General features: G+C 41.0%; 1 protein-coding gene across 1 annotated transcript; it reads right to left on the bottom strand.

The window, feature by feature from the left end:
• Positions 1 to 16150: 16150 nt before the first annotated feature.
• LOC147641752 (uncharacterized) lies at positions 16151 to 17812 on the bottom strand. The gene is made up of 2 exons (XM_086817773.1): positions 17725 to 17812; positions 16151 to 17190 (listed from the first exon to the last, which is right to left on the bottom strand). Exon 2 carries the CDS (start codon positions 17070 to 17072, stop codon positions 16350 to 16352), a length of 723 nt encoding a protein of 240 aa, XP_086673899.1. The 5' UTR covers positions 17073 to 17190; positions 17725 to 17812; the 3' UTR covers positions 16151 to 16349.
• Positions 17813 to 20212: the final 2400 nt, after the last annotated feature.

Genomic DNA, 20212 nt, shown 5'->3' with positions numbered 1-20212 from the left:
TGAAATAGGCGCCGAGAGCTTGCCATGATAAAATCACATAGTATGTTTTCACCATTGGCTTTCATATGACAGATGTAGATCATTCACTCTATATGCGAAATAGTGATAAGGGGATTGTCATCATTACCATTTATGTGGATGACTTGATTGTTGTGGGTAACAATAAGTAGGAAGTTGAGCATGTGAAGGGTCTCCTCAAGAAGAAGTTTTACATAAAGGATTTGGGTGAGCTGAGATACTTTATTGGCATTGAGGTCATCAAGACGCCTGAGGGCACATGGCTGTCTCACAACAACAATATGCCTTAGACATGTTGTCCAAATATGGTATGGCTGGTTTTGTAAGACCATTTTTGTACGACTAGATCAAAATGGCAAGCTGAGCAGTGAGTGAAAATATAGGTGAGATGTTGGAGAATCCCACTATGTACAAGAGGATAGTGGTGGGTAGCTTGATCTACGTAATGATCACCATGTCAGACTTGAACTACACAGTTGGGTTGGAGAGCCAGTTTATTTAGGTTAGACTTGAACTACATTTGGATGGTGTGAGGCACACACTACACTACGTGAGGTCCACAGGTGGATTATGATCTCTTCTATGAGGTTGGTATCGAGTTATAGGTGTATGGATACACTGATGCAGATTGAGCTGGTAGCATCTTGGACAAAAGATCTATTAACAAATTTATGTTTTCCTTTGGGAGTGGTGCTATTACTTGGGGCAATAAGAAGCAGCCAAAAGTTAACTTATGAAGTACTATAGAGGCAGAGTATAGGGGTGTTGCAATGGCAGCATGTGAGGTAGCTTAGTTACACAAGCTACTTGGAGATTTGGGGCTACGTGTGGACAAACATGTTGTCATTTATTGTGACAACCTCAGTAGCATACAATTGGTCAGGATCCCAATGTTTCATACACAGACCAAACATGTAGAGGTTCACTATCACTTCATCAGAGAGAAGGTCTTGGCAGGAGATATTGATCTAGTGCACGTCAACACATAGGAGGAGGTTGCTAACATTTTCACCAAGGTCTCGGGAGCTAAAAAGCTTTGCAGATTTCATAGCATGCTTGGAGTCTTGGAGATGGAGTTGTGAACTGGAGGTGGAGTGTTGATATGTCAAGGTCAACTAGAGCTGACACTCATGATGTGCTTGGGTGACCGTTCCACATTTACATCACTAGTGCATTTGGTAGCCGACACCAACGGATCTTTGCTAGTGATTCTACATCTAGACTACACAAACATAGTCCACCCCTGCCAAGTTATGGCATACTTATCTTACCATCTCAACTATTTAACATGTTCATGTTATGGACCACTTATACATAGTAATCTAGTACTTATGTCAAGTTTTCACTTATCTTTTGTAGCCTTCTTTTGAGAGTGAAGAAGAAGAATATTTCAGCCTTCCATTGTAGTGTGTGTTATCCATTGTTGTGTGAGTGTGTGTGTGCAAGATCTCAAGCTCTCTCTCCTCCCCTAATCTTTTCATCTCATATTATTGGAATTGAATGTACCTCTGGTGCCTATGAGCCTACTAAAAATAGTAGCGTGCCACAACCATGATATATGCATCAAATTGAGTCCCATGACCATTTATGGAATCCTTGTTGAGAGAGCTCTTCAACATAGAGCATCTCAACAAATAGTAGTCCACTGATTCCTCATTTTCATTGGGGGCAATGACAGCAAGGACATCATCCATGGTTAGTAAATCCATGAGCTCATCTCATAAGCAAATGTAAACATGCCATCAGCATCATGTGCCATATGTACAACATACATCAGATGCTCAGGTATTATCACTCGCTCACTCCAAGGATCTACCCATATAAACATGGCACACTCACCCTAGTAGCCCTCTATGCATGCTTCATAGAAGCATGCAAATCATCATGTGAAGATAGTGGGGTTGAGAGGTGCTCAAAATGGAGTGAAAGCACAAAGTGCTTGGAAATGTTTGGCAGTCAAATGCCACCAAGTGATCAATAGTGCTACCATCCACACACAAAAAAGTATCTTGACTATCCTCACATCACATGAGGGATAAGAAGAGGTTGTACTACCACTCAATTGTCATATACACCACTCCACCACCTTCTCTGCATCTCTAAATCTCTCTGCATTGTGCTGAAGCTAGTGGTGCCGTAAAGCATGCTTCACGCACGCACAATCACCATCATGCTCCCCTTTTCCATGGCCAGTCTCAAAAAAGCTCCAAATGACCTGTCTAACTACTCTTTGAGTGCCACCTGTAAAGCTAATAGAATTGTCTCAAAGACTTGAACTACCCACCACATCTGTAACACCAAATCCATCGCTCATGCCATGTGACTCCCCGTCCATCATAAATGCATCATGAAGGGAGAAACAATGCTATACAAAATGTGCATCATGCAAGCGATCATCACTAATATAAAATGGTACTTCTTATAAGGATACGAGCCTCAGGGGTGCTGGCAACTCCATCCAAGTGTATCTATGCATGACGATAGCTGATATGCACCAAAATAGCCACCTAAAGTGCAATATAATATTATTTTAATACAATGGTCAAAAGTGATCTATAATGTCACAAAGCAATCAAATATATTATACATGCTCTAAAAAGTAGTACTCAAATTGTATCTCCTTCTAAGACGAGAATGTGTAGTTCTCAGCAATCCACCACCACTGAGATAGCCACACTAATGGAAAAGTGATCCAAGCACGCATGAAACTAGTAGCCCTACCACTTGTGGCATAATGGGTGTGTCATACATAAGAGTAGATGTGCTCTCTAAAAGAAGTAGTGAACAATGCATGTGGAGTATATCTCTCCATGACCTATAGCCTCTTGGATTGCCTCCCCCCCCACCATTGAGCTAACACACCACATATTCATGAATATTCCCACCAATGCACTACCTTGATGTCACTAAAATCCCCCTCAAGCATAGGTAGGAGCCTAAGCGCTACCAACCTCCTGTTGAAATATACAAGTGAATAGGGTGTGTGCGGGAACAAGCCCTTAGCAAGAGGCTGTAAAAGAGAATCTGTAAATGAGTGAGAAGCTATGAAAAGGTGAGAAGTATGCAGGGAGAAGATTTAAGATGTGTGGAGATATTCTAGGAAGAGGTGGAGAGAATCAAGGAGAGATCAATGGGATTTAGATGCTTGGATGTAAACTCTATAAATTGAGGCATTGGCCTAATGAGAATTTGTTGGTTTTTTATTATCCATGCCTACATTAAGCTATTAGTTAATTGCTCACTAATCACATCTTAATCATCGTCTAATCTCTTTGTTAATGATGTTGATTCTAGCATTTGATCTACCATAGCTCATCACATTGCTATAAATTTAACATGGTATCAGAGCCTAGCTTAGAATCCATCAAATTTATGAGCTCATTATCTTGCTAATCACCTAGTTAATTAAGATTAATAGATAATCAATTTTTTAGTCATTTTTCAACAAGCCTTTTGTACCTACAGTTGGTGGAGGGGCTTGATCTCCCTCCAGGCTTAACAATAGGCTTCAAGCCTTTAGCCACACATAGCTACTCCTTATGCTTCAGCCCATCTAATCAAATCATCAAACCGCTAGCACATCCTCCTGATTTTCATGTTTTTTGAAGCGCTTGTTTCTTGAAGAAAACTGCAAATCTACTCCTCCACAGAAGAAATTGGTCTAATTCCTCTTGGCCCCAAAAGTTTTCACGGGTGCTCTACAAGCTGGTGAAGACAGTTTTTGATTTCATCAAGTCTACAATGAGATTCAAGCTCTGCATCGAATCTGCAGGTGGCTTTGGTAAAACAAAGATTAAGCATTCAATGTTTGGTTAAATCTTGTGTTTCTTGGCTTAATCCTCTACTAGACTAATTGCTATTGATGGCTTTGAAAGGGGTTGAGCTCATTTGAACTCTAAGGCCCCAAATCTGAACTCCCTGCATACTCTGTTTTCTGCACACAAAATAGAGGATTATTTTACTAATCAGTGATTAATCGCACTAATCACTGTATTATTTGGTGCAATTGAGGGTTCAAATTAACCATTGGGTATCTGATACAGATCCCTATAACTTCAGATTGCAATTCGAAGATAGTTTGATACTCCAACCATTCAGTATAGATTTGTTACCCTTGGTTGTATGTAATTTCTGGTGAATTTATGCTGATAAATCTGTTGTAATCATCACCTAAACACCAGATTGAGTTGTAAAAGGGTAGACACTGCCCTTGAATCTTGAATTGGATCAAGAGCTAAGACTCCCTTCACATCATCTCATGAGCACGACATAAGAGATAGCCAAATTTAATAGGGAGCAGTTTTATACATGGCAAACAAAAACCATGTATTTGCTCATGAGGAAAAATCTATGGGGGCTAGTTGAGGGAAGAGGTGAGTGGGAAAAATGAGTGGAAGAGCAGGAATGAGAAAGCATTAGGACTTATTGCACTCAGTTTAAATGATGAAATCATAGGGATACAATGGGCAAAAGATGCATGGGATGAACTCAATAAATTATTTGGCACTCAAGCAAAAAATTCAAAGATAAATCTGTTAATACAATTCTACAACCTGGATATGAAGGAAAGTGAACCTTTAATCACACACTTGAACAAATATAAAAGCATTAAGTAACAACTGGTAGCCATTGGCAAGAAGGTAGAAGATGATGAGACACTAGCGGTGCTTTTGAAGAATGTGGACAAAGGTGAATATGAAAACATTGTAGCAACCTTAAAGAATGTACCTGAATTGAAGCTGCATGAGATAGAAGGAGCTCTACTAGAGCAAGAGACCAAGGTCAAAGAGAAGAAATGATTAAACTCAACAACTAGAGAAGAAAAAGAATTCTTCACCCAAGGAGGATTCTCTCGGGGATGAGGACGAGGAAGAGGCAGAGTAGGAGGAAGGACCTTCACTTGGCACAACTGTGGGAAGCCAGGACACATGTCAAGAGACTACTATAGCAAACACAGTGGAGAAGGAACGACATCGGCAAACTTCATGGAGGCTCCTAAGGAAGTGGAGTTAGATCATCTTTTCTAAGAGAGAGAGAGAGAGAGAGAGAGAGAGAGAGAGAGAGAGAGAAAGCCCACAACCCAACGTAACCTGCCCCAAGAGAGAAAAACCACTTGTGAGCCACCGATCATGTAGGCCATGTGGTAGATGTATGTGTGAGCACTTTAGTCAAGGTCACGAGCACTTGTAGTAGCCTTGGACACTAGAGAGAGAGAGAGAGAGAGAGAGAGAGTCAAGGACTATGAGTTTAGGGACTTGAGGCACTGGTCGCTCTCGCGGACTACCAAGTAAGAGGAAAACTTGGTATAGGGTCCAGGTGTGCTAGGATTATTCACTTGAGGGGAGGTGTTGAAATATACAAGTGAATAGGGTGTGTGCGGGAACAAGCCCTTAGCAAGAGGTTGTAAAAGAGAATTTGTAAATGAGTGAGAAGCTGTGAAAAGGTGAGAAGTATCTACTAGGAGAGAATAAAGGGTAGCATGAGAAGATTTAGGATCTGTGTGGAGATATTCTGGGAAGAGGTGGAGAGAATCAAGCAAAAGAGGTGGAGTGAATCAAGGAGAGATCAGTGGGATTAGATGCTGGGATGTAAACTCTATAAATTGAGGCATTGGCCTAATGAGAATTTGTTGGTTTTTTATTATCCATGCCTACATTAAGCTATCAGTTAATTGCTCACTAATCATGTCTTAATCATCATCTAATGTCTTTGTTAATGATATTGATTCTAGCATTTGATCCACCATAGCTCATCACATTGCTGCAAATTTCACAGCTCCCACATACACTACATGTCCCCTTGACACATGAAAGGTGATGGTATATAAGGCATCTGGCTCTTATGGACACAAAAGAGAGTGTATGAAATCATGTGAGCTAGTAGGCCTCCCATTATTCCCACTAAGGAAACGAAACACATCGTAGTAGAGTTGAAACTCCACATGGTATTGACAACAATATGTGTCACACTAACAAGAGTAGCGCATAAACCATTTCTTGCATCACTCAAAAGATCTTTAGCTAATATTAAGGTGAGGGTGTGCCTTCACAAACTGAGTATATAACTCAGTTTGACTCACCTCAAGAAAGAAAGCCCCATGTTCAATGAACACACCCTTTGAGACTCTTTTTTGCAGTGCTTTTGAACACTAGTAAAGCTCTACAATTATCCTCCCAAAATTTATCTAGAATTTCCTTAAGACCTATCGTTAATTAAACAATTACACCTAGGAGCATGACCACTAGAAGCCCACAATACCTCAGCATCATCCACATATAGACTTTGTCTCCTCAAGGAACTACCTCTAAGAGTACGTGGTGTTATGCAAAAAATGCGAGAGGTAGCTCTCATCTCACCTACCTTATGGGGTTTACATATGGCCACTACAATAGCACGATGAGTAGCTAGTGCATCCATAGTATTTCTCATCTTAATGGACGCATATGAGCGACAATTATTAATAGCCCAGCACTCGCTCACCTTTCTCGACACTCATCAATCCCAATAGTAGCTTTACACACTGGCTAAGTCAGGATAGTCAACAAGGGATGTGAGAACAACACATTGTAATAAGGAAGTGAGATCTTGAAAAAAGTTACGAATGATCTTAGACACATGATGATGTATGACTAGTTTGCCTATGGTAGCTCTTGCATCCACATCCTCACTAAAGAACACTCTTATTAGAAGGAGGAGGTGAAGGAGGAGGAAAGGAAGCCTATGGTAGTTTGCATCCACATCCTCACTAAAGAACACTCTTATTAGAAGGAGGAGGTGAAGGAGGAGGAAAGGAAGCCTATGTATGACTAGTTTGCCTATGGTAGCTCTTGCATCCACATCCTCACTAAAGAACACTCTTATTAGAAGGAGGAAAGGAAGCCTCACATGCTTCATCTCTAAACCAAGGAGAACAATAGTAGAAAGAGGTAGAGGAGGTGGTGGTGGTGGCCCACTAATGTTAGAGGCTGCCCGTTGTTGGCGTGCTCTCCACTCTCTTTTTTGCTTGCAAGCTAGCCTCTTTCTCTTAGCTTCTTGAGACTCATGAGCAAGAGGTTTCTTATTCCTACCAGATTTATACTTCTACGACTTTGTGAGCCCATTCTCTATAAAATGTTATGAAAACTAGACACAAGCTATGGTTAAATGAAATGAGCATTAAAGTGTGCATTTATAGGAAACAATACTCTCTTATCTTATATTGTATTGGATATTCTAATTCATAAGATAAGATTTTTCTTATTCAATTGGATGATTATGGATTGATAGATATTTTTTAAATTAAATATACATGATATCTTTGGTTGGATTTTTAAAATGGAAATGACCTTGATATAATATATTTTTTTATCAAAAATAAATATTCTAAAATATTAATTCTAAAAAATAAATAAAATCTTTTTTTAAGAAGAAGATATAAATTATATTTCCTTTAACTATAAAATAACATATTATTCAATTTACATGTTATTTATTTATTTTTAAATAAAAATTTATTTTTAAAAATAGAAAATAGTAATCTAAAAACGTATCTTTAAATTATACATATATTACATGTATTAATAAGTAGCTAATTGTTAACAACTATTTTTTAATACAAAAATATATAAATATAATAATATATTTTTTAATGCATGTATATTATAAAAATTTGGATATCATAAGAGTATTTTACATATATATGCATGGATTATCTAAAAATTAAATATATATATATACATTACACGTAAGCAAAATTATGAATACCATATACATTATATTTGCGACACACAAAATTTGGCGTTTGAAATTTTCGATTTCCCATCGGACCATATGTTTAAGTGCACACCTAATGATGTGATGTTTCATTAGAAGAGCTCAAAGTCAAATTCCTTTGCCAAGTGAGTGAGATTAGTCATTTTTAGTAAAAAATGACTATTTTTTACTTTAATAAATCTTCAAAGCTGAACCAAAGCGAGGACCCTTATTGTACAATCACCCAGAAGGCAAGAGACCCTACAAGCCTCTCACCTTGGTAGTGATGGAAATGACCGCTTTGATGCATATTTTGTAAGCACTCTCTCTCTCTCTCTCTCTCTCTCTCTCTCTCTCTCTCTCTCTCTCTCTCTCTCTCTCTCTCTCACGTGCGCACGCGCGGACACACACACACATACACATACACAAAATGTATACTCTATATGCATACTTTGTAAGTACTTATGTAAAGTTCCATACATGTACAATATGGTTGTCTCCCGTGGTCTAACAATGAAAGAGTACATGTGCGCCTTAAGGAGAGGCACAAATGCCCTATTGGAAAAACCGAAGAGGAAAGGCAATGAGCTAAACTAGAGTGTGGACTATCTTAGTGACCTAAGTAAGTGATTTTTTAACTACTTTCTTTTCGAGATATGTCCTTAATACCTAGTGGCTCTCATGATCCTTTGTTTTGCAGTATATTAGGGTATCCTTCACCTCATGGTCCTTTGTTTTGCATTTTATTAGGGTATCCTCCACCTGATGCTCATAACACATAGGAAGGTGGAGAAAATAATGAAATCAATGAGAAGGAGGAGTATCTTATTCTTTAGACACATTTTTTGTTGCTTTGTATAGGATCCAAGGTTATGGAATTAACAATTTTTTTATAATCTTATGCCACATTCTCTTTTACTACACTTGATATAACCAATGCAATCGATTTATCGTCTATATTGATTGAATAAATAATAATTTTATTCATCGTTCTCTCTTTATATTCTTCTTATCGTGAGATTATGTACGTGATGGTTTATGATGCTATGTTTAAACCTTGATGTGTCACTCACTACTAATGTAATCCTCATTGACAAGAAGGTTACTCAGCAAAATGGAGCATTCTTGCTTCATTATGTCCATTTTCTCTTATATGACTCTTCAACGTAATCATACAAGAGGTGATGATCAGACTAGAGCAAGAATGCTCCATTTTTCCCAAAAGAAAATTATAATGTTGGTATATCCCTCGAAAATATTTAGCACCAGTATTTTCCTCGAAAAATGACAAATATTTACATCGGTCTCACCAAGGAAATACTGAATAGAAGTACTGAGGATTATATGCCTGATCAAAGCTAGTCAAACGACGATCGGTATCCAAGGGAATACCGAGGGAATGACCCGGGCAGCCGGGCTTTTATCTAGGGAAATGTCAAGGGATGCAAGTTCTTTGATCAAAATAATTTGAAGTATAGAGCGTCAGCATTAGCCATGTTATCTGACCATTCTCTTGGAGCGTCAATCGACCAAAGTCATTTATTGCATGGGAAAAAAAAAAGACCTATACATGAATCCATATGGACCACTATCTTCAAACTACCTACCAAAGTCAAGGGCGTCACTACATAAAAACCTTATATATCATATAAGGTTTGTTAAAACCCCTTCTTTTGTTCCTAAACCTAGAGTTTTTTTTTCGTATAATAAGTACAAGAAGTCCTTGAAAATTAGTGAGGAAACTTGGAGAGCTACGGATGAGAGTGGATCATTGACGCGACACATGTGAGTGCATGCATTCGTATGGTGGTGGTGGCCGATGTGCCTCTTGCACATGTAGGTGGGCAGATGGTGACACTCGAAAATGGCAGGTGTTTGGGAATAATTTGATGTGGTTGGCGATGGAGACTTGGAGATTGGGAGTCAGACGAAGAGATGAAGAGGAACCGTGAGGAAGATGAAGGGGAGGGAAGCGAAAAGGTTACATCCGGATTGGAGACTGAATGCACAGGCTCATAAAATGAACATTGACTAAGGAAAGGCATGTACAAGTATCTCCTGAGTTGGTGAAGAGATAGATTGGTTTGTTCTCTATGTGCAACGCTATTCTATTTTGTCTAAGGAGACCACCGAGTAAGGTGAAATTAGGAAAATTGCTACAAGATGATATTTTTCATGAGAAAGTGGTTTCATAGATCTTTTATCTTGGAAAAGGCTTCTTTAATGTTTTGTTCACAAAAGGGCAAATTGTGTCTGACTTGTTTATGAGGGCTCCACTCTTCTTAGGGCAAAACCTTGTGCATGAGGGCTCCACTCTTCTTAGGGCAAAACCTTGTGCATGAGGGCTCCACTCTTCTTAGGGCAAAACCTTATGCATGTGCTACCCTTCGACCTAGTCTTTGATGTGAATAGAAGTCTCCGAGTGGCATGCCCAGTATGGGTGGAGATTATGGGACTTCCATCGTGGTTAAGACCGGCGTTTGGGGATCTTGCTAGAGCACTAGGTCTAGTTCTGTTTATCCCAAGGGATGAAGACAATGGACGAAAATCGAATAGAGTTTGTATTACATGGAACACCCTATTGGAGACACCTAAAATTCTAGAAGTGGAGCTAGGGGAACTAGGGAAGATGGAACTGAAACTCACATTTGGTGTCTTCTCTGGGGTCTGTTTTAGATGTGGCAGTTTCGGTCACATAGCCAAAAACTGTAGCACAGCGAGAAGAACACCGAGTCAGGTGGGGAGGTGAGGAAGGAAGAAAAGCCAAGCGGGGGAAGCAAAGCTGGAATCAATGATAATCCTGATGAAAGGGGAAAGAGGTGAAAGAGAAGGAAATATTGGTACCGAAAGAAGGGTCTGCGAAAATGGGCTTGACCAAAGTTAGGGATAGAGCTAAGGGGAGCACTAGTTTTAGGCAAATCAAGGAAGAAGTTAGAAGAAATCAAAGCAAACCTTTGGAGAAAGGTGTAGGGGGTAGCAAATCCCTGAATAGCTTGGGCCCATCTCTATACTCTAATCCCTTTAGCCATTAGGAGTAGACGACAATGAAACATCCTCTACGGGAAGATTTAATTGGCAGGTGGAGACAACGTGGAGGAACATCCAACATGGGAATGGGGGGCATGAGGATGCTCCAGTGGTTGAAGGGGAGGAGGAGGTGGATATGGTTCCGGCGGCGACTGCTATAGAATGAATAGGAAATATGGGGTGAAAGGGTGTACCTAGAATGTGAAGGGGCTCAGGGATAAGAAGAATTTAGCTTTTTGGGGTTTAGTCAAGGAATGGAGGATGTTAGTTATGGCGATTCAAGAACATAACCTGTTTGGTCTGAGATGTTGTAGAAAAGATAGGTTTTTGGATTGGGTGGTTTTATATTGGGGGTAAATTTAGGCTATAGTGGTGTTTTGACTATTGTAAAAAAGAACTTAAATTCTAGTATTGTATCTAATTACCCTAAGCAGGATCTTGGTAGCAGAGATTCAAATAGAAGAGGAGAGGGTGTGGATAATTAATATATATGGAGCCCAAAATTATAACGTGAGAGGAGAGATGTGGGAATGGATTGCTAAATTAGACATCCAATGCCCGTACATCATTTTGGGGGATTTTAATATGGTAGAAAGACATGTGGATAGGTGTGGAGGGAGCACTATTTTGATGGGTCAAGAGAGAAGGAAGTGGGGAAATCTCAGAGGCAAGTTGGGACTGGATGATGGATGGACATTGGGGGCTTGGGGGTCTGAGCCTCATCATACCTATTTTAGCCTCCAATATTTTTGGTCATCCTCAAGAATTGACAGGGTTTTCTTTAGTCAATTTGCAACATGGGTCCCTCATACCTTGAATGTTGAAGTTGATCCTTGTTCAGCTCTATCTGATCATATGCCATTGAAACGGGGATGGCACATGGTTGAATGGGGGCAAGATAAGCTTAGATATTTCCCTACAAGGAAATTGAGAGTGAACAACCTTCTTCTCAAGGATGAATTGTTTATTTCTTACACCGAAGAGGCTATTAGTAGATTGAGAAGTAAAGGGGGCAGAGATGGATCCTTGAGGTCTTTTGCCAATGAGACGCAAGGCATTATTAGAAGACTTGGAAAATTAAGGGTTGAAGAGAAGAGGCAGGAGAGGAGGACTTGGGGAGAGATCAACTGGAGTATCTCCAAAAGAGTAAAGGGGGCAGAGATGGATCCTTGAGGTCTTTTGCCAATGAGACGCAAGGCATTATTAGAAGACTTGGAAAATTAAGGGTTGAAGAGAAGAGGCAGGAGAGGAGGACTTGGGGAGAGATCAACTGGAGTATCTCCAAAAGAGAAGACAAACTGGGAGTCTGTCTGAGGCTGAGAACAGGCAGTACATTAAGTGCCAGCACATATTTGAAGAGAGAGGATGATAAGCTGGAAGGAGAGAGAAAAAGGAGTCAAATGAAAATCATGTGTGATAGCAAAAGAGGAATCCATACAGATATCTATTTGGCTTGGCTAAAGAGAAGGGGAATATGGAAGTGATTGGACATGTTAGGGATGAGAAAGGCCAGGAATTGGGTGACATTGATTAGGTTTGCCTAAAATGGGTGGAGTTTTTTGGATCCACACTAAGTATGAGGGAGGATTGTTCTCAAAGGAGATTTCAGGCTGAGAGAAGGCTTTAGATTTGGTTAGTAAGAGGGTGGAGGTTGATAGGGCTAATTGGTTAGAAAGAGAAGTGGAAATGGATGAATGTTGGCTGGGCTTACAAAAACTTGGGAAGGATAAATCTATTGGGTAGGATGGGTTATCTGTAGAGTTCTTCATTGCCTTTTGGCCCTCCATCAAAGAACTGGTGTGGAACATATGCAAGGATGCCTTTGTCACAGGAAGGTTGAATAAGGATTTGAAGGAAGGAGTTGTGAAGCTAGTTCCCAAACAGGCTGCTTGTCATAGATTTAACCATTGGAGACCTATTACTTTGTTGATTGTGATCTACAAGATACTAGCTAAGGTCATTGCTTTAAGGATCAGTCCAATCCTACAGGAAGTGCTCTCCAAAAAACCATATGGATTTATTAAGGAAGGTCTATTTATGACAATATGTTTGCTACCATGTTAGGCAGAGAAGTGGCTCAGAGAACTGATCAAAAGTGTGTTATGCTTCAACTTGATCTAGAGAAAGTTTATGACATGATCCACCGGTCATTTGTGGCCAGGGTTATGGAAATTGGTAACATAATGGCTACTTGTATATGCACCCTTATAGTTGGTGGACAGGCCAGGCTGCTGTTAAATGGAAGATTAGTTGGGGGGTTTGAAATCAGAAGGTCTATGAGGCAAGGATGTCCTCTCACCCCTTTACAATTTGCCATAGCTACCTCTGGTGATTCAATGCTTTGTAGATGACTCACTGTTATTTCCGAAGGCTGATAATGATAATCTGAGACATGCCTTACAAATAGTTCAAGAGTTTGCAGAGGCTTCTGGCTCTAGATGCAACATTCATAAATCTAGGATAATTAGCTTGACTGAGGAAGATGATTTTGACTTGGAAAGATGGGGATGTGAAGTAATAAGGAAGGGGAAAATTGTTAGACACATGGGAGTTCCCTTTGGAGTGGGGGTGTCAAACAAACAATTGACTAATTGGGCCAATTGAAAGGTTTCTAAATAAGTTGAACAAATGGGAGGTTATTAGAGTCCCATTTCATGACAAGGTGGCCATTTCTAATATTGTGCTAAATGCTTATATTATGTTGAATCTCTGTCATGTGTTAGATTTTAGAAAATGCCACTGGAAGAGGATTGTAGTCCCAATCAAGAATTTTTTATGGAAAAATAGTAGAAATGACAAAAAAGCCTCAGCTTGGTAGCCTGGGAGAAAATGAGCTTGCCCAAGAAGGTGGGAGGCATTGGAATCCTACATCTTTCCATCCATGCTAAAGCAAGGGTAGTAACTAGCCTACCTAAATGTCTTCTATCTTATGCCCCCTCGAAAATTACAAGTGCCCCTTTCTGTAAGTTCTTCTGTTTGAATTGGAAGTGTGGGGTTTAGTGAAATGGGATGGTTGTACCAAAGCTATAGGGAACTCTCTCCTCAGCCTTGGATTATGGTGGACCCACAAATTTACCCCTCCTCTAGTCCACCTTGATGTGAGGATAGCCAAAATTGAATAATAAAGGATTGAGAAGGTTGGTTGATTGCTATGACTAGATTCAAATTGGGTGGAAGGAATTGGGACGATTAAAGGAAGACTTTAGTCTTCAACAAAGTGATCTACAAGTGGTAAATCATGTTTTGGAGGAAGTGGAGAAGGGTTGGGTATCTACTACCTTTAATGAGAATTGTTGGCTAAGAGACTGGTCATGGTTTAATGGAGTTAAAATTGACAAGGTGACTACAAGGGTTTTGTATGAAGTGATGTGCAAGAGTGAGGTAAATGTGCTATACTATAATAAAATCTGGAAGGTCAGATGGAACTCTAGCACTTGGATGAAGAGATGGAAGCTCTTATGGGAATTAGATATTCTTGTGAAGGTCCAGATCTTCTTGTGGAGAGTTTGTACATGGGCTCTTCCTATTGGGTACAAACTACTACAGAGTTATCCTAGATGCAAAGCAGCACTAGAGGATGGAAGACATGCTTTTTGGAATTGTCCTGCTATTAGAGGGATTTGGGGTAGGATTGGGAAGTGGGTTTCAAGTTGTATACGGATACAAGGGTATTGGGGGGATTGGTTGCTGGGAAGATTGTCTAAAACTGATGGAGCTATTAACTTGGTCTTTTGCCTTATTAGATGTTGTTTGTGGGAGATATGGAACTCTAGGAACAACATAGTATTTCAGAGAGAACCAAGCCAAGTGATAGATGTGACTAAGTTGATACATAGATGTGTTTATCAATGGTGGCCCGTATATTATGTTAATAAATTAAGTGATTGTACTTTTGTTGAGTTGGTTCAAACCCTATAGGTAGGTATTAGATGAGTTGCTCTCTGGCCGAGGAGATGCTAATACATACTAGGGTGACCTAACAAATATGGATATGTGGCGGGGTTATACGGGTAAGGAGTTGAAGGCAAGACTTCCAGGTTTGGGCCAAGAACCAAGAGATGGTACTTGAAGGAGAAACAGCCGATATATCCGTTTGTAGCCTTCATTGAGAATCCCTTGGGTAGGAGACCTATGGTGAAGGTATGGACTAAAGAAGATTGTATGGAGTAACAGACTCCAAAAGGTTGTACTATTGAGATTCTATACTTATAACATGTATGCAATTGGGCTACCATGTCTCTTGGAAACACTCTTCCTTTGTTTGGGAGGATAAGAGTTGGGATCAAATTTGCAACTTGTTGATTAGTGAATAGGTTGAATGAGTCTAATTGGAAATGGAAGTAGTTTTGTAAATAACTTTTGTTAATAGATGCTCTTAAGGCTTTAATATAAATCTTTTATGTTGCCAAAAAAAAGTCTTTGAAAATCAAAACCCCCTTTTTGCCAAGGTCACTACATATTCCGATGTAAATCCTTCCATCAATACCACTCTATTTAAGTGGCAACTGTATTTAAGTGGCAAAAGATCCTACCAAAATCCTACTCACATTTAAAAAGAACCCTAATCAGGAGGAAAACCCTAAACATGAACAAAACCCTGGCAACTGACCAAGATATCTCCTAACAAAGGAGAAAACGTGGGTTCGAGGTTCTTATTAGAGAGGTTGAGGACCGAGGTATCTACCTCGTTAGCTCAAAATTTGCGGAACTGCTATGGCCCTCGTTATGCCTGCCAAGTGTGGTCGATGATTTTCTCTTACATTCCCTAAGCAGAAATCTGGACACGGCTGGACTCCCACATGAATAAACCCACCGCAATTTAAAAGAAGTTATCTTTATTTAAACAAATTAAAAACACATAAAAACATGTACCATGCAAAAACAGACGTGATTAAACTCCTCCACCTGCACTTAAAAAAAGAAAAATCTCCCTACTGTAAAGAAATCAACTGTAGAACGCATGAAGTGGACTATGATGTACTTGGAAAGAGATTGTGATGAAATGAGAAGAAATTTGCAAACAGGGCTGAAATTTGAAGGTTTACCTTAACCTTCCATTTGAAGGCCCTAAACAAGCTATGACCTTCAAAAATTACATATTATTTGGGGGAAATTGAGAGAAATTTTCAAATTAGTGGCCTTCTTTCTGCAGCCCTATTTTCTAAGAGCCCTCACTAGAAGGTTTCAAGGGCGTTGATGCCCTCCAAAGGCTTCAAATTTCAGCATCATTGCTTGCTAGAAGACCTTAGAATTGGAAAGGACACTAAATTAGAAATGGCCATCCCAACCTTGTATCGAATGCAGAACGTTCCGCGAGGTGAAACCTAATAGCTCATATTCAGTATTTGCAGTGAGGTAACAATCTGAAAACGTTTAGGTTTGGAACCTTGAGAACCTTACTGTTAGAAACATGTAGAAGCACCAAAGATCTAATTAGTCTTTTCTACAAAGCACAACATGAGAAACCAAGGCACACAATGAGCTCAGAGAGGACGTCGAAAGCACAGTGAGCTCAGAAAGGAAGTAGGGCATTGGCCTTGGCCGTTTTCTCTGGCGTTGGCTGGCCCTCGAGATCATTCTAAGGGGCCAGCTGGGTTCAGTTGTTTGAGCAGTCCTGCATATGTCAAGTAAAGAACTCTATCCTTGGCACCAGTTCTATGCCTGCGGGTGTGTTTGCAGAAGTATTTCAGCTGCTCGAGCGTACAGATGCCCAAAGTTTCGGTAAGGAGCAAGAAAAGCCAGTTGATGCTGCGCTTTTTGGCGCTCACAATAGGGCGGACATGGTCACTTTGGTGGCAGATTTGGCAAGTGAGGAGCTGCGGGCTTGTCCAATGTCTAGGCGCCCGGTCATGCATTGAATCTCTATTGGCCAGGAAATATCTGCTCAGTCTGTAGAATGCCGATTGAAGATCAACGTCCACCATGTGGTTGCCACACTTCTTGCAGCTCACTTCGCCATAGATTCTAGAGATGCCATTTGATAGCATCCAGTCGAGGGTCTGCAGAACGGCCCTTCTATCTGTAGACCATGGGTATGGTGGTGCTATGCGCTCCTCCTTGGGCATAGACCCGCTTGCCCTCTCGCTGGAGCCTCTCCTATTGCGCCTTCCACTTGTGGCACCCCTCTCTGATTCATCAGAATGAGATGGCTGCTGGTTGCTGTGTAATTCTGGCCTCTCAACTCTCCTCGTCTGAGGTGGACGCTGTGAGCTCTCTGGCCTCTCCGGCGTGTATGACCTTGAGCCTGGCGGTGATAAGGTCAGCCTTAATGAATCCCCCGACTCCGAATCAGACATTGGTACTCCCCTTTGATTCGCCTAAAAAATTATCGGTAACATCTACTACACCCTTTGCATGACTTCAGAGGCTCTACATTCCAATACTTCTCAAGGTCAAGTTCAAATGTTCTTCGTCCTGTAAACATACCACACGACAAAATATAAGCATATTATTAAAACTAAGAGCTTTCTACCATTTTGGTATCGGCGAGAAAAGGCTCCAGCCGGGAGGTTGTACGTAGTTGACGATGCTCGATTTACAGTCAGTAGGCTCACTTGCCTCAATTCGGACACCACTCTTTAAACAAACTAAACCATAAGTGGACTCTCGAGATCACTAACCTTGGACTGTGGCATGATGGTATGCAGTTAAAGAAACATTGGCACCTGTGCAACTTGAAAGAAAAAAACATCTTTCTGTAGAGAAACCCACATCCTTCTGTGAAGAAGCCCAACCCTAGTAGGTTACTTCCAGTATTGCAAAGCTGAAGAAATAGATGATGGAATATTTGATATGGCAACTTGCCTTTGGTTAATAAGTGCTCCGAGCGTGTGTGTGTGTGTGTGTTCGGGGGGCTTGTGAAATTGGAACAGGCGGTACTACTCATCAAAGAGGCGCTCCACGGAGAGGGTCAAAGAAGGTTGCAGCGCGCAAGGTTGTGCAGCATACCTGGAGAAGCACCTGGGCAGGTTGTAAGCGGCAGGAAAGGTGAAGTAGTGGAGGAAAGGCAACAACGAGGAGTAAAAAGATAATACAAGACGTAGGCTTGATTAGGATGAAATTAGGAAAGTGAGCAGTTCGCGAAATTAGCAGAACAACAGGGAGGGCGGAGGAGAGGGTAGGTCGCGAAATCTGCAACAGGAAAGGGCGAGAAGAGGGTATCTGGGGCGATAATGCTGGGCAGAAGACCAGTGAGAAAGGGGGGCATTTTGCCATTTTAGCCGTCTTTTTTGGCTGTTTCTAGCGTGGGTGCCATTAAATACTCGCTCTAGTTCTAAGTTCTAACTTCTCACTCAAGCATCCACCACCTCAAGGCTCAGTCCTGTCAGCAGGCGCCGGCTACATTTCTTCTCAGAAGAAGAAGCTTAAAATTAGGCAGCGTCTTTAGGGCGCCAGTCCACGTTTGCCGTTGTGCCAGCCCACGTAGACACAACGCAAACCATTCAGAGCTCTCCACGTAACAGCGCCAGTCCACGTTTGCCGTTGTGCCAGCCCACGTAGACACAACGCAAACCATTTAGAGCTCTCCACGTAACAGCGCCGTGAATCGAAGCTCAGACGTCAGCCGTAACTCCAGCGTCAATGTGGACTCGTCTCTTTTTTTTTTTTCCCGAAGGTACTACAGGAAATTTAGAAACACACCCAGCCTCCGTGAGGTGGAGGCGGCCCCGCCGGGATGAGGGCTGGGACTCGTCTCGTGAGTGCGCTCTCTCTCTCTCTATATATGGAGTCTGGACTCTGGACTTAACGCTGCAGTTTGCTGTTGCGCCGATCTTGTTTGTAAATTGAGACGTGCTGTCACTGCTGGCAGTGCTGTGTCCGCCAGCCCGGCAAAGCGCCGCTTGGCCCATACGTGTATCCCACTGTAAGGTGATCGTTTAATAATGACGGCGCAGCAAAACAAGGCTATTAAGTTGAAACTTTCAACACATCATTAAAACTCGAAATATACAAACCTACATAGATAGCATCCACATTGCAGCATCCCATCATCCGGATTCCCGGCGCTGCGGTTCAGCATGCAAATAACTGCATTCTACTTGTTGCCCCGTAATGTTCAGCCGGTGAATATAGAAATACGGATTTTCAAGCTCAGCTCGAGTCCTCACGTTCGGCTGCGACTCTGCGAGGCTCGAGCGAGCTCTCCGCGGCGTCCATCGGCTCGGCGAGCTGGACGCTAGCCTCAAGACTCTGACTGCCGAATTATCTCTCAGAACAGGATAATAGTATACCACCCGTGATCCATTTCTACACTGTGGCCGTTAGCGGTCGGACAGCAGAATTAGAATTTGGCTTTCGAAAAAAAAGATACATAGGGGCCATCGGCAGGCCTTAAATTTGAAGCCCAAGCAGAAGCTTGCAGAGCAGGGCTGTATAAACGTATTTTTTTAACACTAGTGATTAGATTGGTAGTGGACTAGTATTGGATAAACGTATTTTTTTAACACTAGTGATTAGATTGGTAGTGGACTAGTATTGGACCAGCGTGTTGTTACAGCCATCTCAAGGTTCTAGAAAAGCATTGGTTCCCTCTTTACAGCCATTTCACTCTCTCTCTCTCTCTCTCTCACTAGGTGACCAAGGTTCTACCAATGCTCTCTCTACAGCCATCTCACTCTCTGTCTTTCTCTCTCTCACTCTTGGGCCGCGGCCCCCATCTCTCTCTCTCCACACACACATGCACACGATCCTCTCGCTCTCTCTCATGCACATGATTCTCTCCTCTCTCTCTCATGCACACACACACACTCTCTCAAATGTTGAAACTCTCTCTTTCTCTCTCTCTCACACACACATATGTACACACACTCTCTCACTCTCTCTCTCTCTCTCTCTCTCACACACACACACACACACTCTTCTCACACTCTCCCACACATAGAAGCTCTCTCTCTCTCTCTCTCTCTCTCTCTCTCTCACACACACACACACACACACACACACAAACGCGCACACGCACACACATATGTAAATATATAGTATATACAATATTATGTTTTAGATACATATACCTATACATAGACACGTATACTTATACATATATATATATATACATGTATTTAAAAATAGAAATACACACAAACATAATTTTAATTAATTTTGATTAATTTTAATGTGTGGAGATAGGTGGTAAGGTTTACTCACTTTTAAATATATAGATAAATATATTATACACACACACATATATATATGTATACACATATACATATATATATATACATACATACATATATACATATACATATATTTAATTTATATTGTATTAAAAGTTACGTTTTATTCTCTATCTCTCGCTTTCTTTTCTCTCTTTTCACCCTCTCTCTCTTTACACCTCTCTCTCTCTCTAGGCCTGTCCCATCTCACTCTCTCTCAAGCACACACACAAAGATGCAGATGTACACACACCCATGTACACTCTCTCTCTCTCTCTCTCTCT

The sequence above is a fragment of the Cibotium barometz genome, chromosome 1 (assembly GCF_041138505.1).
Source record: "Cibotium barometz isolate CiBa-2024 chromosome 1, ASM4113850v1, whole genome shotgun sequence".
Taxonomy (NCBI): Eukaryota; Viridiplantae; Streptophyta; class Polypodiopsida; order Cyatheales; family Cibotiaceae; genus Cibotium; species Cibotium barometz.
This window is presented reverse-complemented; position numbering and strand designations above follow the sequence as displayed.